This window comes from Dipteris shenzhenensis, chromosome 28 (assembly GCF_047967505.1).
Source record: "Dipteris shenzhenensis isolate YYH24624 ecotype China chromosome 28, Dip_SZ_1.0, whole genome shotgun sequence".
Lineage (NCBI taxonomy): Eukaryota > Viridiplantae > Streptophyta > Polypodiopsida > Gleicheniales > Dipteridaceae > Dipteris > Dipteris shenzhenensis.
Window position 1 is genome coordinate 579,109 of NC_141623.1, and position 17,365 is coordinate 596,473.

At 46.4% G+C, this 17,365-nt stretch overlaps 1 protein-coding gene across 1 annotated transcript in view; it reads right to left on the reverse strand.

The window, feature by feature from the left end:
• Window positions 1–17,365, reverse strand: part of LOC147883013 (vacuolar ATP synthase subunit H family protein) — a 129,530-nt gene that overhangs the window by 11,789 nt on the left and 100,376 nt on the right. The window contains exons 8-10 of the mRNA XM_087399385.1: window positions 5,733–5,858; window positions 5,499–5,624; window positions 5,210–5,389 (exon numbers count right to left, since the gene is read on the reverse strand). Of these exons, the coding sequence (XP_087255511.1) occupies window positions 5,210–5,389; window positions 5,499–5,624; window positions 5,733–5,858 (432 nt within the window). The remainder of the gene's footprint in view (window positions 1–5,209; window positions 5,390–5,498; window positions 5,625–5,732; window positions 5,859–17,365) is intronic.

The window sequence follows — 17,365 nt, forward strand, 5'->3', positions numbered from 1 at the left end:
GGGTGATAGGGCGCCACTGTCTGATCTCCTGACGGTCCCCCCCTTTGGGGATGAGGCAAATCAAGCCTGTCGCAAGGCTCTCTCGCATCTGTCCGCTAGAGAAGATATGCTGGAAGGCTGCGAGCAAGGGCTGATGGATCTGCTCCCAAAAGGTGGTGAAGAAAGCTCTAGAGAGCCCATCCTCACCTGGGTATTTCCGCCCGTCAATATCGCTCACAGCATCCTGCATCTCTGCCACGGTGAATGGGGCGATAAGGGTTCCACTCATGCTAGGTTGCACGAGCGACAGCGTATACCTCCACACCTCCTCCCTGCACCGACGGGCGCGAGGGTCTGGGGACTCCAGCTCGAACAGGGATCTGTAGAAATCTGTCGCCAAGTCCCTGACCTCGTCTGGATCTTTCCTGACACTACCATCCTGCGCTCTAAGAGATCGGAGTTGTTCCCCTACTGACCTCTCGCCATGAGTCCTAAAGAACTCTCTGCACATCCTCTCACCTTTCCTAGCCCAAAAGGACTTGGAAGCGTGAAACGAGAACTCTGAGCGTCGCTAGGTGATCTCCTCTAACATGGCTCGGGCTCTAACCTCCTGTCGTCTGAGCTCCTCAGAGCTTGGAGAAGACTGCTGCATCCGCTGTATCGAGGCAAGGTCTCGTATGAGACCCCTCTCCTTCGCCCACCACTGCTGCCTGACCATAGTCACCTCCTGCTGACATATGAGACTAGACTCGACAAGAACCTGAGCTACCTGAGCTGCCATATCCCCCATGGGGTCCCAATCTTGCTCCCACAGGTCCACTATCCTACTGCGAACCGCTGCTCTAGAATAGATGGAGTCTGGGATCCGGCACGAGCGGGGAGGTAAGGAATGAGGCTGAGTCCAGGACTAGGATGACTGGGGCATAATTAGAGAGAGTCGTCTCTGGAACCACCCCTGACTCTCCACCTCTGCCTATCGCCCAATCACTGACATAGAAACGGCCCAACCGCTCCAAAAGTCTGCCTCCCTCCCTCCTGTAACCCCAAGAGAAGTCCAAGCTCCCTGTCCATCTACAAAAGGAAGGCTCCCTCCAACTGTCCCGACCTCCCAATGCGAACCAGAAGGAGTCCCATTCCGCCTGCTCCGCCTGAGCTATACCGGGGAACTCTGGGCCCCGTCCGTGCTGATCCTCTAAAGCCTCAAGGTTATTGAAATCCCCTCCTACAATCCAAGAATCCATCTCTAGCAATAAGTCTGTCAAAGAGCTCCAGAAAGCGGCTCTCCGCGTCTAAGGTCGGTTGGGGCATAGATATTGAGGATGCCGATGCGGGATCCCTCAATATTCAAGCCCACCCAAAGCGCTCGTCCTGGGATCAAGGTGCCAAAACCACACACATGCTGAACTAGAGAAGCGTCGATGGAGGTACAGACACCCCCGCTCCTCCCCTGCTCGCCAATCGAAGGTTCCCAATAGGTGTGGGAGCGTCCTATGAGGACCTTCCCACACTTACTGGTCTGAGAAGCCGAAAGCTTGTGTTCCTGCAATAGGAGCACATCTACCCTTCCCACCAAAGCTGGCTGGAGCTCCTGTCTGAGCACCATCTTCCTGGGGCCGCGGGTTCCTGATGAGTGGAACCCGTTGACGTTCCAAGAGATAATGCGTATACTCATGAAGAAGAGAGATGGGCCACAAACAGCTGCCTGCTTGCGGTCAATGTCGAAGTGGTCGGAGGATGTCCAGTGTGCAGACGAACGCGCTTCTGTGAAGGTTTCGAAGGAGAGGCCGGATCATCGGACCCATCCTCTAAAACCTTCAACAGAGGGGAAAGGCCCTTCGTCCCATGGTGGTAAGCTCTCTCTAACCAACTCGAAGCCTCCGCCAGGGAAATACTATAGAAGCCCGCTACCTCTGTTATTTGTGTGCTTCTTCTGCTCCACTGTTTCTCTCATAGACCTCGCCACAACTCTGCTCTTTCGTTCTATCCTTTCAACTCTCTCAGCCCTACTCCTTCCATCTACATGGCTTCCTCTTCCAATCCTCTCCCATGTGCCCATAGAGGCTGTGTAGCACAAGTCACCCCTCCGCAACCACCTCTGCCTGAATTCCATCATTAATGCCAACTCGCACTATAACCTTGGGGTCATATGCCGTTATGTTAGAAATTTTCTTTTGCTTAATTCTTGCAAGATGAACCAATCACTCTAGACTGTTTGGCTAATTCATATGCAACCCCAATTGGTGGACTTACTCCTAGTGTTACGCCATTTGGATATTTAGCACTTGATGTTCTGTTGAAGAATAGATTAAATCTCACATTGCTCAATATCTCACTCTAGATTTTTTGGCCAATATGGATGCAATCCTGTTCGGTGGACTTACTCCTAGTGTTCCACCTGTTGGATATTTAGCAATTCGTGTTCTGTTGAGCAATAAATTAAATCTTGCATTGCTCAAGATCTTGTCACATGGAAGTGGTGCTGAACTTCGATGTGCTTAGTTCGAGTATGAACTATTGGATTCTTGGCTAGTTTAATGAAACTCTACTTATCTGTGTATAATGAGTTTTTCTTTGGCCGAAGTTGAGCTTCTCTAAGGATTCTCCTAAACCAGATAGCTTCACAAGTTGTCTTGGTTGCCTCTCTATATTTATATTTTGTAGAGGATAGAAGAGCACTACTTTCCTTCTTGTTGCTCGAAGATATTAGCCTAGAACCAATGTTTAAAGCAATATCCAAAAGTTGACCTACTGTCATTTCGATATCCAGCCCAATTAATATTTGTCTATTCAAATTAATCACTTCTCTTATATTCAATTTTATGAGTCTTTGTTTTGTTACTATATCTAAGAATCCTTTAGCAGCTTTGCAATGGCATTCTTTAGCAATGATATGCTGCTCACAGGCACAAGTGCAGAGAAAATTGCAGAGTTCAAGAATGATCTTGAAGCTTCATTTGATCTATCTTGTTTTGGGAATTGAAGTCTAAAGAGACGAAGAAAAACATTCATATCCGAAACAAAACGTGCAAATGAAATCTCAAAATATTTCAACAGAGGATTACAAGCCCATCAATTACCACTGGAACGAATTGAGGACAAAAATTAGCAAGGAATAAGGAAAGTCCTAAAGTAGATGGATTGGCCAAGTATGTATCAATCTTCTCAGTGGATCTTGAGAAAGTGAGTAATGAAAGGATAATGAGCTCCATTGCTTGTATGAGAATTCTATCCAAGTAAAAGGACATGTGACCTATGCACTACCACTAGTAGCATCAAGGACAAGACTATCACGAGCAACGTCTAGATAAACAACTCCCTAGGACCCTATAGCTTCGTTCCCCTAATATCTTCTAGTTCCTCATTTGAGAAAGAAACCACACAAAGATAATTGTAAGAAGAACTCGAAGATGAACACACATTTATGAATATGGATTCCCAAGAAGAGACAGCTTAGGGGTAGAGTGCAGCACAATTGGAAGAGTTCTACTTCACCCTCCGTCCCTACTCTAAAGGAGACCCTACTATACAGTAGTCTGCATGCCTGTTGCAAACTCGCTCAGATGTTGTAAAAAATTGAGATATTTCAGACAATTTCTTGCTTCATCCATATGTACCCAGACCTTGCACAACCTTAATTCACAAGCACCAACTATCCATGTGCAACTACCGCACCTTACCGTCCTAGATATGACTTGGAACATTATTGCCAGCTTGGCAACATGGCATACATGTTTTCACAAGACATAGAACACTCCCTATTTTGACGACAAAGCTGCTTGAGTAGACATGTCCCTACACTGCAACTACATCAACGAGATGTCAAGAAGACTCTAGATTAGGAATCCATATGCCAGAGGCACTATGAGTTAGAATTCTCCATAGATACATGCGCAGCTCACCCCCTTTGCTTATCTATTTGTTATCTTGTGAATTTTGTCCTTCTCTACATTGATTTACCAATTAGGTTGAGAGATCATGGAAAAAAGTCCAAAAATCAATCTTCAACTGATAAAGATATAAACCCAATAGTCCATAGCTTGTGAAGATAGTTGGGAATGTCATAGACATGGCATTGACATAGAGCAAATAGGCTTATAACTAATAGTTCAAGCCTCAACTGGCACTATTGTTGCCTAGCAGACCGCAAGAAAGCAGTGGATTCAGTTGGCTCTCTTGGTGGGACTCTGGGTATGTTTTATGATGACATCAGGTTTTGGGGGATTGTTGGGTTCCTAGCGACTTAGCCCATGATAAGCTTCATGATGAGCCCACAATTGTGTTGCAGAACATGTTACTATGCTTGGGGTGAATATTATGCAACACTTTCAAACACAAAACATTTCAAGCCCTTAACGCTCCATTGTAATGCCTGAAATATAGCCATTTCAAAATTCGAGCCTTGAAATTTGTGCCTTGAATCCTTATCAAAATGATGTTCACTGTTAACTAATTTACTCTTTGGAACTAGATGGTTTTAGCTACTTCCTTATCAGGAGGATGTTCACATAACCAAAACTCTTACTAATTTTATCAGGATGGTTTCACTCTTAACTAGTTGACCTGGACGCTTTGTTTGGAAGTTCATAGATCCATACTAACTCTTACAGGTTAAAGATTACAATGAGTCAAGAAACGTAAGAAATTAGGATCATGCAGAAATTTCAAGCTTCTATAAAAATTATCAAAATATCAAAAGAAGATTGAAATAAAGGATTATAAACCATGATTTTAGGCTCAACCATATATAAACGATTACAAATGGCATTTTTCATAAAGAACGTCATTTTGATCATGAAAGGCTGATTATAAACAATGTCGAATTTCAGACTTTCATAATCAAAATGTTCTTTACGAAAAAATGCCATTTCAAATCATTTATATATGGTTGAGCCTGAGATCATGGGTTATAACCAATTATTTCAATCTTCTTTTACCACTTCCAAACCCGTAAAGTTGTGCAACGTTAATGTTTTGAAAATTTGCCATGTCATCTCTTTCGAGAGTTTTAAGGATGAGATGGATGCATTGCCCTGCATGCTTTGGCTGTGTTGTGCTTCAAAATCTAGGATGAGTAAAACTATGACATCCACAAAGAAGGCCCCAGTAATCAACAACGACAGCCAGAGTCTAAAGTGCAATATCTATGAAAAAAGAACCAAAGAAACCCCTTTTGCAAAGAACACAAGAAAGAGATGTGGGATAGATTGCATGTAAGTTATGTAATCCGAACCTGGAAATCATTGTCTTCAAACTTACTGACATTTTCACGCCAAAAAGCAGAATCCTTGTGCATAGGTGTCCAGTCCAGATTTCCAGTCATAACTTCTTGTTTGTACTTATCAAAGGAGCTCAGTGTTTTGATACTGACCTTCAGAGCATCTTCTAGAGCAGAAAGTGCCTCAGTCAAATCCTGACAGACACATTGCATTAGTCTTCATTATTCTAAATATCATGAAAAAACTTGTTTCCTTACACAGAAGAAAAACGAAAAACAAAATCTATATCTTTGCCTTAATTACCTCATCACTCCAAGCCTGGAGTTTCAAACTCTGTACAATCTTTGGCAATCCAAGGTTGACCATCTCATTTGCAAAAAAGCCTTTACCAAGAAGGTTTTTCAATGTCAAAATAGCCACACGCACCACCTACAAAACCAATGCTGAAATGAGATTAATATCAACTAGGAAATTTGATATTAAATCTGAAAATTTAATCTTAACGGACTTAAGTCTCTGGCTTTCTTTTGGCGTCACCTTTTCTTTGGTGGAGCTTTTTGCAACATCTACTAATCGAGGTAAAGTCCGGGTGGAACTTATAGCTTCCACAGCAGCATCATAAAAAGAGAGAAGCCACATGCAAAGTGTAGCTTCATAAAGTAGCTGCATCCAGGGGGAAAGCTATATTTGAGAAGAGGTACAAGTATTGATCCTGCTTCACAGGGTTCAAGGGATTGAAGGTTTTGTGAAGCACATAACAGCAAGACTGATGTCTGCAAAAGAACTCTTTAAAACACTTCAAAGAGGATTGTATTCACATTTAGTAAAGCTGTGGTGGTTGCACGAAACAAGCAAAGATATAGTGAATAACTTCCATGTCCAATTATGATTATGCAAACACCACGATTCAGCAACAAAATGCAATTTTAAATCACCTCAGAAAAGGTTCAAAAAGAGTTAACCAGGACTCTAATCCTTTTTAGAGTCTAGCACAAGCATCTTCCTAGAGCAGGTGTCATTATCCCCTGTTACTTCCATGACCAAGTTCCTCATGAAATACTATTTTAATTCTCTAGGATGGCCCAAGTAGCATTCCAGCCAGGCTATGTTTTCATCATTTTAACATGCTAATAAGAGGTTGTTGAGATCCATAGCCTTGCTCGAATGTTTTCCTTAAATATGTGACTAAAAAAAATCATCTCTGCAGCATAGTTCAGAAAGCTGACTGACCCTATTGAATTAGGGAACACTCCTTAACCTCCAACTTCATTGCTCCTACAACAAAAAAACGACTACTCCTTTAAGGTACATCAAAATTCTTTCATCCACGCAAGAAAGGATGGCAAAAGGTCCACGTACGCAATTGATAGTACAAAATTGAGTGATATACAGAGACACCATCAGCCTCCTGGTACACACACTCAAACCTTTTACAAGAGAACAGAGCCACAATTATTTTGACATTTGCCTTCATCATCCTGTGAAGAATGGAGAAGATAGAGACCAGGAAGCTGCTCCCCTCCCCGTGATCTCTGCTGTCCCCCCCCTCTCTCTCCTCTCTCAGCCAGCCCCGTCTCCCTCTCCCTCACCCTCACCCTCGCTGCCCCCCCTCTCCCTCCCCTCACCAGCCCCCTCTCCCTCTCTCCTCGACAGCCCCCTCTCCCTCCTCCCTCACCCTCCCGCTCCCCTTCCTCCTCCCCGCCCTCCCTCTCCTCCACCCACCAGCCCCCCCGCCCCCCTCCTCCACCCCCGCCCCTTCCCTCCTCCACCCCCTCCCACCCCCTCCCCCTCCGCCAGCCCCTCTCCCTCCCTGCCAACCCCCTCTCCCCCCCGCCAACCCCCTCTCCCCCCTCCCTCACCCTCCCGCTCCCCTTCCTCCTCCCCGCCCTCCCTCTCCTCCACCCGCCAGCCCCCCCGCCCCCCTCCTCCACCCCGACCCCCTCCCTCCTCCTCCCCGCCCACCCTCTCCCCCTCCGCCAGCCCCCTCTCCCTCCCCGCCAACCCCCTCTCCCTCCTCCCTCACCCTCCCGCTCCCCTTCCTCCTCTCCACCCTCCCTCTCCTCCACCCGCCAGCCCCCCCGCCCCCCTCCTCCACCCCCGTCCCCTCCCTCCTTCTCCCCCGCCCCCCCTCTCCCCCTCGCCCGCTCTCCCACCCGCCCGCTCCCCCGCGCCCCGCCCCCTCCCAGCCAGCCCCCCCCTCCCTTCATAACCCGCACCTTCCCTCCGCCTCCTCTCCCCCGCCCCCCTCCTCCCCCCCCTGCTGCCTCCCCACCTCCTCTCCTCCTCTTCCCCTCTCTCCTATCCTCTCCTGTTCTCCTTCCTCTAGCGCCCGTGTTCCAGGGTGCCCTAGGCAGTAGTTTCACGGACGTAACTTTATCACTGTTTGAATCAGCCTTTTCACAGTGATTCGCGAATGGATCCCCACTCAGCCAAGGATGATGATGACGAGGAGTCCATGGATGATGCAGATGATCAGTAGTGATGTGCCTTGGTCCTTGTCACTTGACTACGACTGTACAGACTACAATGCTAGCCTACTCCTAGTCATGACACTTCAGATGCATCATGCATGCAGCTGCAGGCTGCAGCATGATGCATCTTGATTCCTAGACTATGTTATTTCTTTTTTTATGATAGTAGATACATTACTTACTACTGAGTATACTTTGGACCTTGGTGCCAGGTGGCAGCTGCTTTTTTTAATATCATCCATGGGTGCTTTTATTTTGAGTCTTGCATGACTCATGAGTCATGATCATGAAATTTGTGGATCATGAATCATGATCATCTATGGAGTCTGAACATTGGATGCTTTCAAGTTTCAAGTTTCAAGTTTCAACTTGTGTGCTAAGTTTAAAGTACTTCAAACTTCTAAATTTGAGATTCTTGTAATGCCAAACTTGTTAGTCATAATACATGTTGATTTCAGATTATTGAAGCATCATTCAAGAATTTAGAATCATAGAGGCATGAATGATGCATTGATGTGAAGCTTCAAGTAAGATAATTGTATTATGTATGATTTGCACTCTATTGATAATTATATTATGTATAAAAAATAAATTTTTATACATAAATTGTATCATATTGCCGTTTCTTCCGTTTCCGTTTTGGCGACGGCCGGAAACTCCGTTTCTTCCATTTTCCTTTCTTCCGTTTCTGTTTCGGCTGGTAACTATGGAAGCATGATGTAGTCATTTGAGATGTTAGGGTCAGAGACAATGACCTTGACTCGAGGCACCCCGTCCGCTCTGATTGCCTCTGCCGAGGAATAAGGCATGCCAGGAAGGGGGGGGATCTCAGTGGCCACTTGGCCACTCCGAATGTGGCTCCGATAGTAGCAAGAAGTCGATGGTAGACCTGAGGAAGACCAGGAAATCTAATGAACAGTGATGTGACCTGACTGTCCTCCTCGACCGGATCAAAGCTCAAGGTGTGGGGCAAAAGAAAAATCCTCCTTGAACCCAAAGCCAGAGGATTAGCTTTGAGAACAAGGGCTATGGACTCCTGGGAGTCGAAAACCACTTAGAAGAATCCACGTCCCAAAAGTCGAACATCTCTGAAGTGTGGGGTGAGATGTCCTGGTAATGCCGCCAGCATCTAGTCTCTAGCCTATGATCTGGAAGGGTGTAATCCAAAGATGGGGACGAAAAGTGATGTGGAGCCCTCTAGTTCCACATTTTTCTTGAGCTGCTGCAACTCTTCTTCTGAAAAAATGACGGTTCTCGCGGCCGGTGGAAGTAGACCTCCTCAGATGAGCTTGAGGCATCTGTGTCACTGTCTGAAGAAGAATCATCAACATCAGGATCAGGACCATCGGGTGCAACTGAAGTACTAGCACCATCTCCAGATGGTTGAGTGTATGATCGTGTGTGGTGTGCTGGTGCTGACAGCTCCTCATACAACATGGTGTATATGTCCAACTCCTCCCGTGGGATATCTGGTATGGCCTTCATCTTCTCCACGTCCACCTTGTCTACATTCACTTGGCGAGGTTTGGGGCAGCCAGCGGCGAACTCAAGGAGACGGAGGTTGCAATGACAAAACACCAACCGCTCCAATTGAGCCGTGCTCAATCTGTTCCTCTTCTTTGTGTGAAAGAGGGCCCAAGTGCTCCAGTTCCTCTCACAAGGACTAGAATTGCAGTCCTGTGAGAGAACGTATAGCAAGGCGTTTCTGCCATAAGCCAATTAAGCAAAGATAAGTATCAGGAACTTGATAACTTTAAACATATTTGTAGTAGATAAAACTTCAAATTACTTAACGACTAAGCTCTAACTAGTGGCATTGTAACTTGTCTCTTACCAAAGTAGGAGTACAGTTGCCATATTTCTCCCACCAGGAGACAGGTTGCAACTGTGTCTCTAGGAGCCTAGCTGTAGGTCAACCAAAGGAGAGGCTGTGATTGCGGAACAATAGAAGTTCATCCTCCATTCTTTGTTGCATCTCCAAGTCACCACCCGTCCAATTTTGTAGATAATGTTGCATCCCCTCCTCTAACTCGTCATTCTCATATTGCTCTTGACTGCGCCCGAGGGGATACAATACATGTGCCACTGCATGGATTGGGCGGTGGAACCAATTCCACCGCTTATTCCATATAGCACGGATGGACTCAACCCTAAATCATGCCACAAGAAATTGGAATGCATTATGCATGCAAAATTCATAGACTATAGATAATAGTACATACATAATATATATCTGAAAATTCCAGGCTTCATGATAACAAATTGCAATTTAGTAACTGCAATAATTATACATATTACAAAAGTAAAAAGTCTTACTTATCAGGCGATAGGAAAGTGTTTCTGTTGAGGGCCTCTCCAATCTTGTCCATAAACTCGTACAAGAGACCTAATGTGCTTCCCTCCATGTCCGTGATGCGAAGGACCATGTAGATAGGATTAATCGATTTGATTAATGCCTCCGCCTGATTCCACCAAGACTAGGAGGATGGAGAGAAGAAGGATGGAGAGGTTACAGGTAAGATTAAAAAGAGGATGGAGAGAAGAAGGATGGAGGGATGGAGAGCAGGCTGCCAAGCTGCAGCTTGTAGGATGGAGAAGATGGAGAGAAGGATGAAGAGGATGGAGAGAGAAGGATGGAGGTCCGAGGAAAACGGGATGGAGAGTCCAAGAGCAAAGGATGGAGGGATGGAGAGAGCTTAAAGAAGGTGGAGAGAGCAGCAAGGATGCACAGAAGGAATGCAATGGACGGGAGGCGGTGAAAAAAGGAGCCAGGCGGCAAAATCGCGATTTGGGGGATCTAGGGCAAAAACAGGTTTTAAGAAACGGCGTTTCTTCAAGAAACCCCGTTTTCGTTTCGCCGTTTCCGTTTCCTTCCACGAAACGACCGTTTCGTGCAACTATGCATGCTTCAGCGCCCAGATGGCTCTCTCTTTCGGCAAAGAGTCGAGATTGCAGGTAAACAGGACTAGTGCAGGATTTGCAAGACCCTTGGGCACTTTGCTAGAGATTGCCCAAGGAAGAGAAAAAGACCCAAGAGGTCTTCTGGTGCGGCTTCTTCACGTACTACCCCGACTACACCTCCCCAGCACCCTGTACCACGCACTCCAAGACCACCAAGAGCAGCAAGGCGCCCTACTTTGGACACCCCAGGACCACCAGGAGCAACAAGGCGCCCAAAGCCCGCAACACACCCAGTACCATGATGGAGAGCGATCAGAGTGACCTTTGATTCGGTTCTCAGACAGACGCCATCCAGACTTCAAAGGTAGATGTTGCTACAGCCCCAGACACTACAGTTCCACATCAGGAGGGGCCTTTAGATGCACTAGTACCAGCCCTAGTCACTTTGGTTTCTGATCATGAGGGGGCTACCGATACTTCTTCCCCACAGACTAAACCTGCCACAGTCAAGACAACCAAGGGAATGCATGCACAAATGAGGAATCCAGATGGCCCCAGGTTTTCTTTGAGAGACATGATTCGTCTTGGGCTCTACACATCTGACGACATCTTGTGGAGTCGTGCTCTTTAGAGGATGTTCCGGCCTTGACATTTGGTAGCACCCTCGAACTTTTTTGCATAGGTGCTCACCTATAGGGATCAGCTTCTTAGCTGAAGCTCTACAGCATAGGCACATGACTCAAGTATCATTACTTCACTATCGGAACTTGGATACTTGTACTTTTTCTGATTTTGCTTTTGCTGTGTACTCATGATCAGGTCCCATATGTTAGAAATCGACCAACAGAGGGTACGCACAGTGGAAATAGCCCAAGAGCTCACACAGTGTGTGTGGTGAGTGGAATCACAAACTTCTTAATTCAGCCAGATATAGAAGCTACCAAAAGAATATATTTCCGTCCAAAGCTATTGACACAATACAAAAGAGATAGATCCAAAGTTCCACCAGAGCATGGTCCTTTGATCTCACCACCATGTAGTTCTACTATCCGCCGGATATCTCTAGAACTTGAGCCCGCTTGCTCCACCGAGCGTATGTAGACTCCATCCTTTGACCTCAGCTTCTTGCTGCCCTAGGAGACAGCCAAGGTACTAGCCCTAGTAGAGCTCAGTGTATAGCCACTCTCTGGACTCCTCTACCTCTTGAATGAAGGCTTGAGGGTGTGTGAGCTGGTGCTCCTGCTGCTCCCTTGTGTTGGTCCCATCTATCTCATGGGAAATATTTCCACCACCAATCAGATCTCGGATGTCTCGGCTATGTACCAAGGATTCCACCAGGATCCACATCTTCATGAAGAATTCAATTTCGCTCAGTCCATGTTGGAGAAAGCGGGGCAGTTGTTACACCATTCATACGGGTCGCTACTTATGCGACAAGAAATTTTACTACCTTAGGACAGTTAGAGCTATGGTCCCGGCCTCCCTTTGCGGGTTCTTGTGAGTCCCATGCCGGTATGCCATTCCGGCCTTGCATTTTTTGACCTTAGATGATCCAACGGCCACCCCACCTTTTCCATCGATAGATACTCCTGATGCATCAACTACGCAACTTGACATGGCCTTTCCTACAGGAACATCCACAATAGATCCAGTGCGCTTGACCATATCTCCTTCTTTAATGGCAGTATCACTACCAGATACGACAATTCCTACATTCTCATTCTCAGAATCCAAGGCCATTCCTTTCACACCGCTGGCAAATTCTACCATTTCTCCGGCTTGAATCTTGTTCGATCCATAAAGTTTTTCCTATCAGCCTACGACCAGAACCCCAAGGAGCTACGTGAGCCAAAATAGCCGCTGCTGTTTCCATTACTAAACAATGGAATTGCTAATCGTCATGTAACTCTGATGAATCCACATCCTATTATTATTACTATTTCACTCCCTCGACACCCTTTCACGCACGAGGAAGAAATTCTCCTTAATAGCGGCTGTAGGCATGGACGAAGCGTCGTCGCACGATTAACTTGCGTTGTTCGCAGGAGCGCCTTGGTCCAAAGAAAGATGAGATGATCGGCCAACCATCTGAGTGATTGGATCCGGAGGCCTTGCATTGAAAAGCCACCATAAAGCTTAGGTCATGTAGAGCACCATAAAGCTTTGGTCACCTAAAGCTTTTTCTTTTCTCTCGCACTCACCGGCAAGCTTTTGCTTCCCGTTGTTCCCGAGAAGGATTAGCTAGGCAAAGCTTCTTGGAGGCAGTCCATGTGAATCCCTCCAAGATAGCAAGCCGATGAACAACAGTATCTGGCTGGCAGCCCGCAGCAGGAAGGAAATTTCGCTTCAACGGGCCTTTGAGTGGGCCTCTACTGCTTCGGGTGGGGAAACTTGCACGTGTGGTTCTGAGCGGGGGGCGAAAACAAATCTGCCGGCACTGCACTTTCCCAGCGCTTCGCACAGACTACTGGACGATTGAATGCCCTGCTCTGGGCTCCTTTTATAGGCCTCTAGGGCCCTCAAAATACTTGACCAGTCTGCCCATAAATGGCCGACTGAATCAGGCCTTTGACCGACCCACTAGCTCCCTATATGGGGCTGTGGGCTGCCCACTCTTGTTTTATAGGAATGTGCTTTCCTCTGCTCATCAGCTCCATGAGATGGTCATCATCTAAAAAGTATCAGAGCATCTGTAAATCTTATGGTTTTATGGCATTCATCTAAGCAGTGCCACCGGCACATGCAATGCCCCCTTCTCAATAGCATTATCTAAAAAGCATCAGAGCATCTGTAAATCATATGGTTTTATGGCATTCATCTCAGCAAGGAAGGGAGAGTCTCTCCAATCCTGGAGAAAAGTAACTCTCCTGGAGGAGGTTGCTCGAGAGGATCCTTGCATGGTCGCCCATATGGCCATCAGAGTGTGTACTGTATATGTCCAAGTACTGGCCAAGATCTGAGAAGGGTGAACTTGAGAACCCTCAATAGCCTCAGTGCATCTGACTCTCCAAATGTGCCATGCTGCAATGCTAGCTAAAACCTCCCATGGAGAGTCAACCGAGGAATGAGCAGCCCTGAAGAGAGTGGGTATGGAGTATGTCTGCCAAATGTCGAGGGCTATGGAGTATGTCTAACACATGTCGAGGGCTATGGAGTTAGCAAATAACCAAGGTTGAGGCTGAAAATGCCACGTCAACCCTAAGGCAGAGATAGAGACGAAAGGCGAACCCCTCATACTCTAAAATATATATTTCTCCTGGCAAAGACTGCTCTCAATGACCCCTGCATGCTCGCCTAGATGCCATCAAGGTATGTATAGTATAAGTCCATATACTGGCCAATGTCTCAAAAGGGGGAATCTGGGATCCATCCAATGGCTCTATACATCTGGCTCTCCAAATATACCATGCTGCAATACTAGCTAGAATCTCCCAAGAGGTGTCAACAGAAGCATGTGCAGCTCTGAAAGGAGTGAATGAAAGATCCTCGAGAGAACATGACTCTACTGCGTGTCGTTGAACGGAGAAAGCCCCCTCTGAGTCATGTCCCTCGAACAAGACCTAAGGCCCCGTAAGAGACAGCCAAGCAACTGAGCCCTAGGTCATGAAAAAGGGTGATCTATGGAAAGTGCATAAGATCCTAGCACCATATTGGGTGCATGAAGCAACGGAACGGGAGTGGAGTGCGAGAAGCAAGCAACAAGCTGAAGCAAAACGTAGTACTATTCAAATAAATAAGAAGAAAATACAAAGGTTAGCCTATATGGCCCCCAAGTCAACCATATGGTTGACCAAAGAAGTCAACTCATAGAGTTGACCTGACCTACAAGGCTCATACCAGGGTTAAATGCTAACAAACCCCCCTCCATGGAATGGCTGAAGTATCCTAGAAATATCTCAGGAATACCTGGAAACTACATCATGGTTGCACATATTCGTCCCAGAGGGATATAGCAACCTATGATATGTACAGAGTGATCCCTCACGTAACAAAAGGAGCCAAGTGTAAAGCATGTCGAAATGCCTCAAACTTGGGACGCGGTAAAGCTTTCGTGAAAAGATCTGCCAAGTTGTCCTCGATGGGAACATAGGATAACTGGATGTCTTCACCAGACAGTCGCTCTCGAACATAGTGATAGTGGACTTCAATATGCTTTGTGCGTGCATGAAACAATGGAATTCTAGCAACCGCCAAAGCACTCTGGCTGTCGGTGTAGATTGTAGTAGAGTCGGGCTGAATGATATCAAGATCTGCAAGTAACTTGCAAAGCCAAACGCACTCTACTGTAGCTGTGAAAGCTGCTCCGTACTCAACCTCACAACTGGATGTGGCAACTGTAGGCTGCTTCTTGCTGAACCAAGATATGCATGAAGGTCCAAGAATAAAACAATTGCCACTGTGTGACACCCTGGTGTCTTAACATCCTGCGCAGTCGCTGTCTATGAATACATGCAAAACAAGTGGGGCCTCTGAACCATAGCGTAAACCCAAATGCTACATGGCCTTCAAGTATCGAAAGACCCACTTCACTGCTTGCCAATGCTATGTACTAGGCTTGTGCATGTACCTGTTGAGCTGGGAAATGGCATACTAAAGATCACGCCGGGTATGACAAAGGTATATGAGGCAACCAATAGCCTACTGATAAAGGGATGCATCAAACGGCGGACTTCCATCCTTGGAGGAGAAACAAAAGCCAGGCTCCAATGGAGTAGAAACTGGCTTGGAATCCTCGAACTGGAAGCGATCAAGGAGCTGTCCAATATACTTGGACTGACTCATCATTATACCCCCCTCAACATATGCAAACTGTATGCCCAAATAATAGTGCAACCGACCCATATCTGTCATGGAAAAAGACTACTGTAAATCAGCCTTGCAATCCGCAATTTGTTCCATATCTAGCCAAGGATAAGCATGTCATCCACATATAAAATCAGAAATAAAAATTCTGATGCACTCTTTCGGACATAAAGAGTGGCCTCGGTTGGGCTATTCTGAAAGCCACGGGCTGTCAAAAATGCATGTATCTTCGTATACCATGCCCGGGGTGCCTCCTTCAAGCCATAGAGGGCTTTTCTGAGCTGGCAAACCATATTTTCAGAACCTAATTGTTCAAAACCAGGTGGCTGAGTGACATAGACCTCTTCCTAAAGATCACCATGAAGGAAGGCAGTCTTGATGTCCAGCTGATGAACCTCCCAATGCCGATGAGATGCCATAGCAATAACACACCTGATAGTAGTAATGCGTGAGGTGGGAGCAAAGGTCTCCTAAAAGTCAATGCCATGCTGCTGTGCATATCCCTTTGCAACCAAGCGGGCTTTGAAGCGGTCAACACTACCATCAGCTTTCCTTTTCACCTTGTTGACCCACTTTGTGCCAATGGCACGCTTGCCTACTGGCAAGTAACACAACTCCCAGGTGTTGTTGGCATGAATGGATTCAAGCTCAACCTTCATGGCATCCATCCATTCCTTGCTGTCAAAGGCATCCTTGTGACATAAAGGTTCCTCGTTGCAAGCATTAGCAACCAAAGCTACAGCCAAATAGTTGCCATACATTTGTTTATGCGCACCTCGAGTGCGGGCTGGCAAAGGCTCAGCGTATTTACTGTCCCTGAGTGTGTCCAAAAGCCATCTCAGGACTGATTTCTGTTGTTTAATGACAACACTCTCCTGTGCAACTGCCTGCTCAATAGCATGATCATCAACTAAAGGCATATCAGGCTGAGCAGGAACTATTGGAGGAGGATGTGCACTGGTACAAGTGTATGGCACAACACTCTGCACTGGCTGTTATGGATCTGTGGGTGGCTGAAAAAGAGGCAACAATGTATCAAAGACATCTGAGGAATCAACAGTAGGCTGTTTTTTGCATTCCAGCCAAGGGAAAGGCACATTTTCAGCGAATACAACATCCCTACTGACAATGACCTTGCCCGTGTGGGGCTGATAAAACCTGTATCCCTTGCTCTCTACGCTATAACCAATGAATATGCATTTTACAGCTTTGTCTTCAAGCTTGTGCCTCTCCTGAGATGGCACATGAGCATAAGCCAATGACCCGAAAACCCACATATGAGAAATTTCAGGTTTGCGACCGTGCCATGCCTCATAAGGTGTGTGAGTCTTCAATGCCTTTGTGGGTGCCCGATTGAGCACATAGTTGGAGCACATGACAGCATCCAACCAAAACTTATTTGGCAAAGACTTTCCTTTGAGCATGCACCTACCCATTTCCATCTCTCACCAATTTTTCCTCTTTGCCAGCCCATTCTACTGCGGAGTATAAGGCACTGTACATTCATGAATAATACCCCAAGCTGCCAAAAAATTAGAGAATTCATGGGACATGTACTTTCCCCCCCTGTCAGTGCGTTGAGTAAGGCGCTTGTTCCCTGATTCATTTTCAGCCATGGCAAGCCAATGTCTGAAGCATGGGAACACATCATATTTAACCTTCATGCCATATATCCAAGCAAATCTGGTGTAGTCATCCACAAAGGTAGAAAAGTAAAGGTAGCCCCCAAGAGATGCTGTCCGCATCGGCCCGCACACATCGCTATGCACAAGGTCACGCTCCCTGCATGCACCAACTGTCCCATCCTTTGGAAATGAGAAACGGTGCATTTTGCCCAACAAGCATCCCTCACAAACATGTTTAACCGGTGCATGCATGGGTGGGAGAGAAATCTGAAATTACAGATTCAGCCACCAAATTTGCCTCCATAGCATGCTGTTTGTCATAAACATCAAGATGATATAGCCCAAAAGAAAGTGACCCAGTAAGTACTAT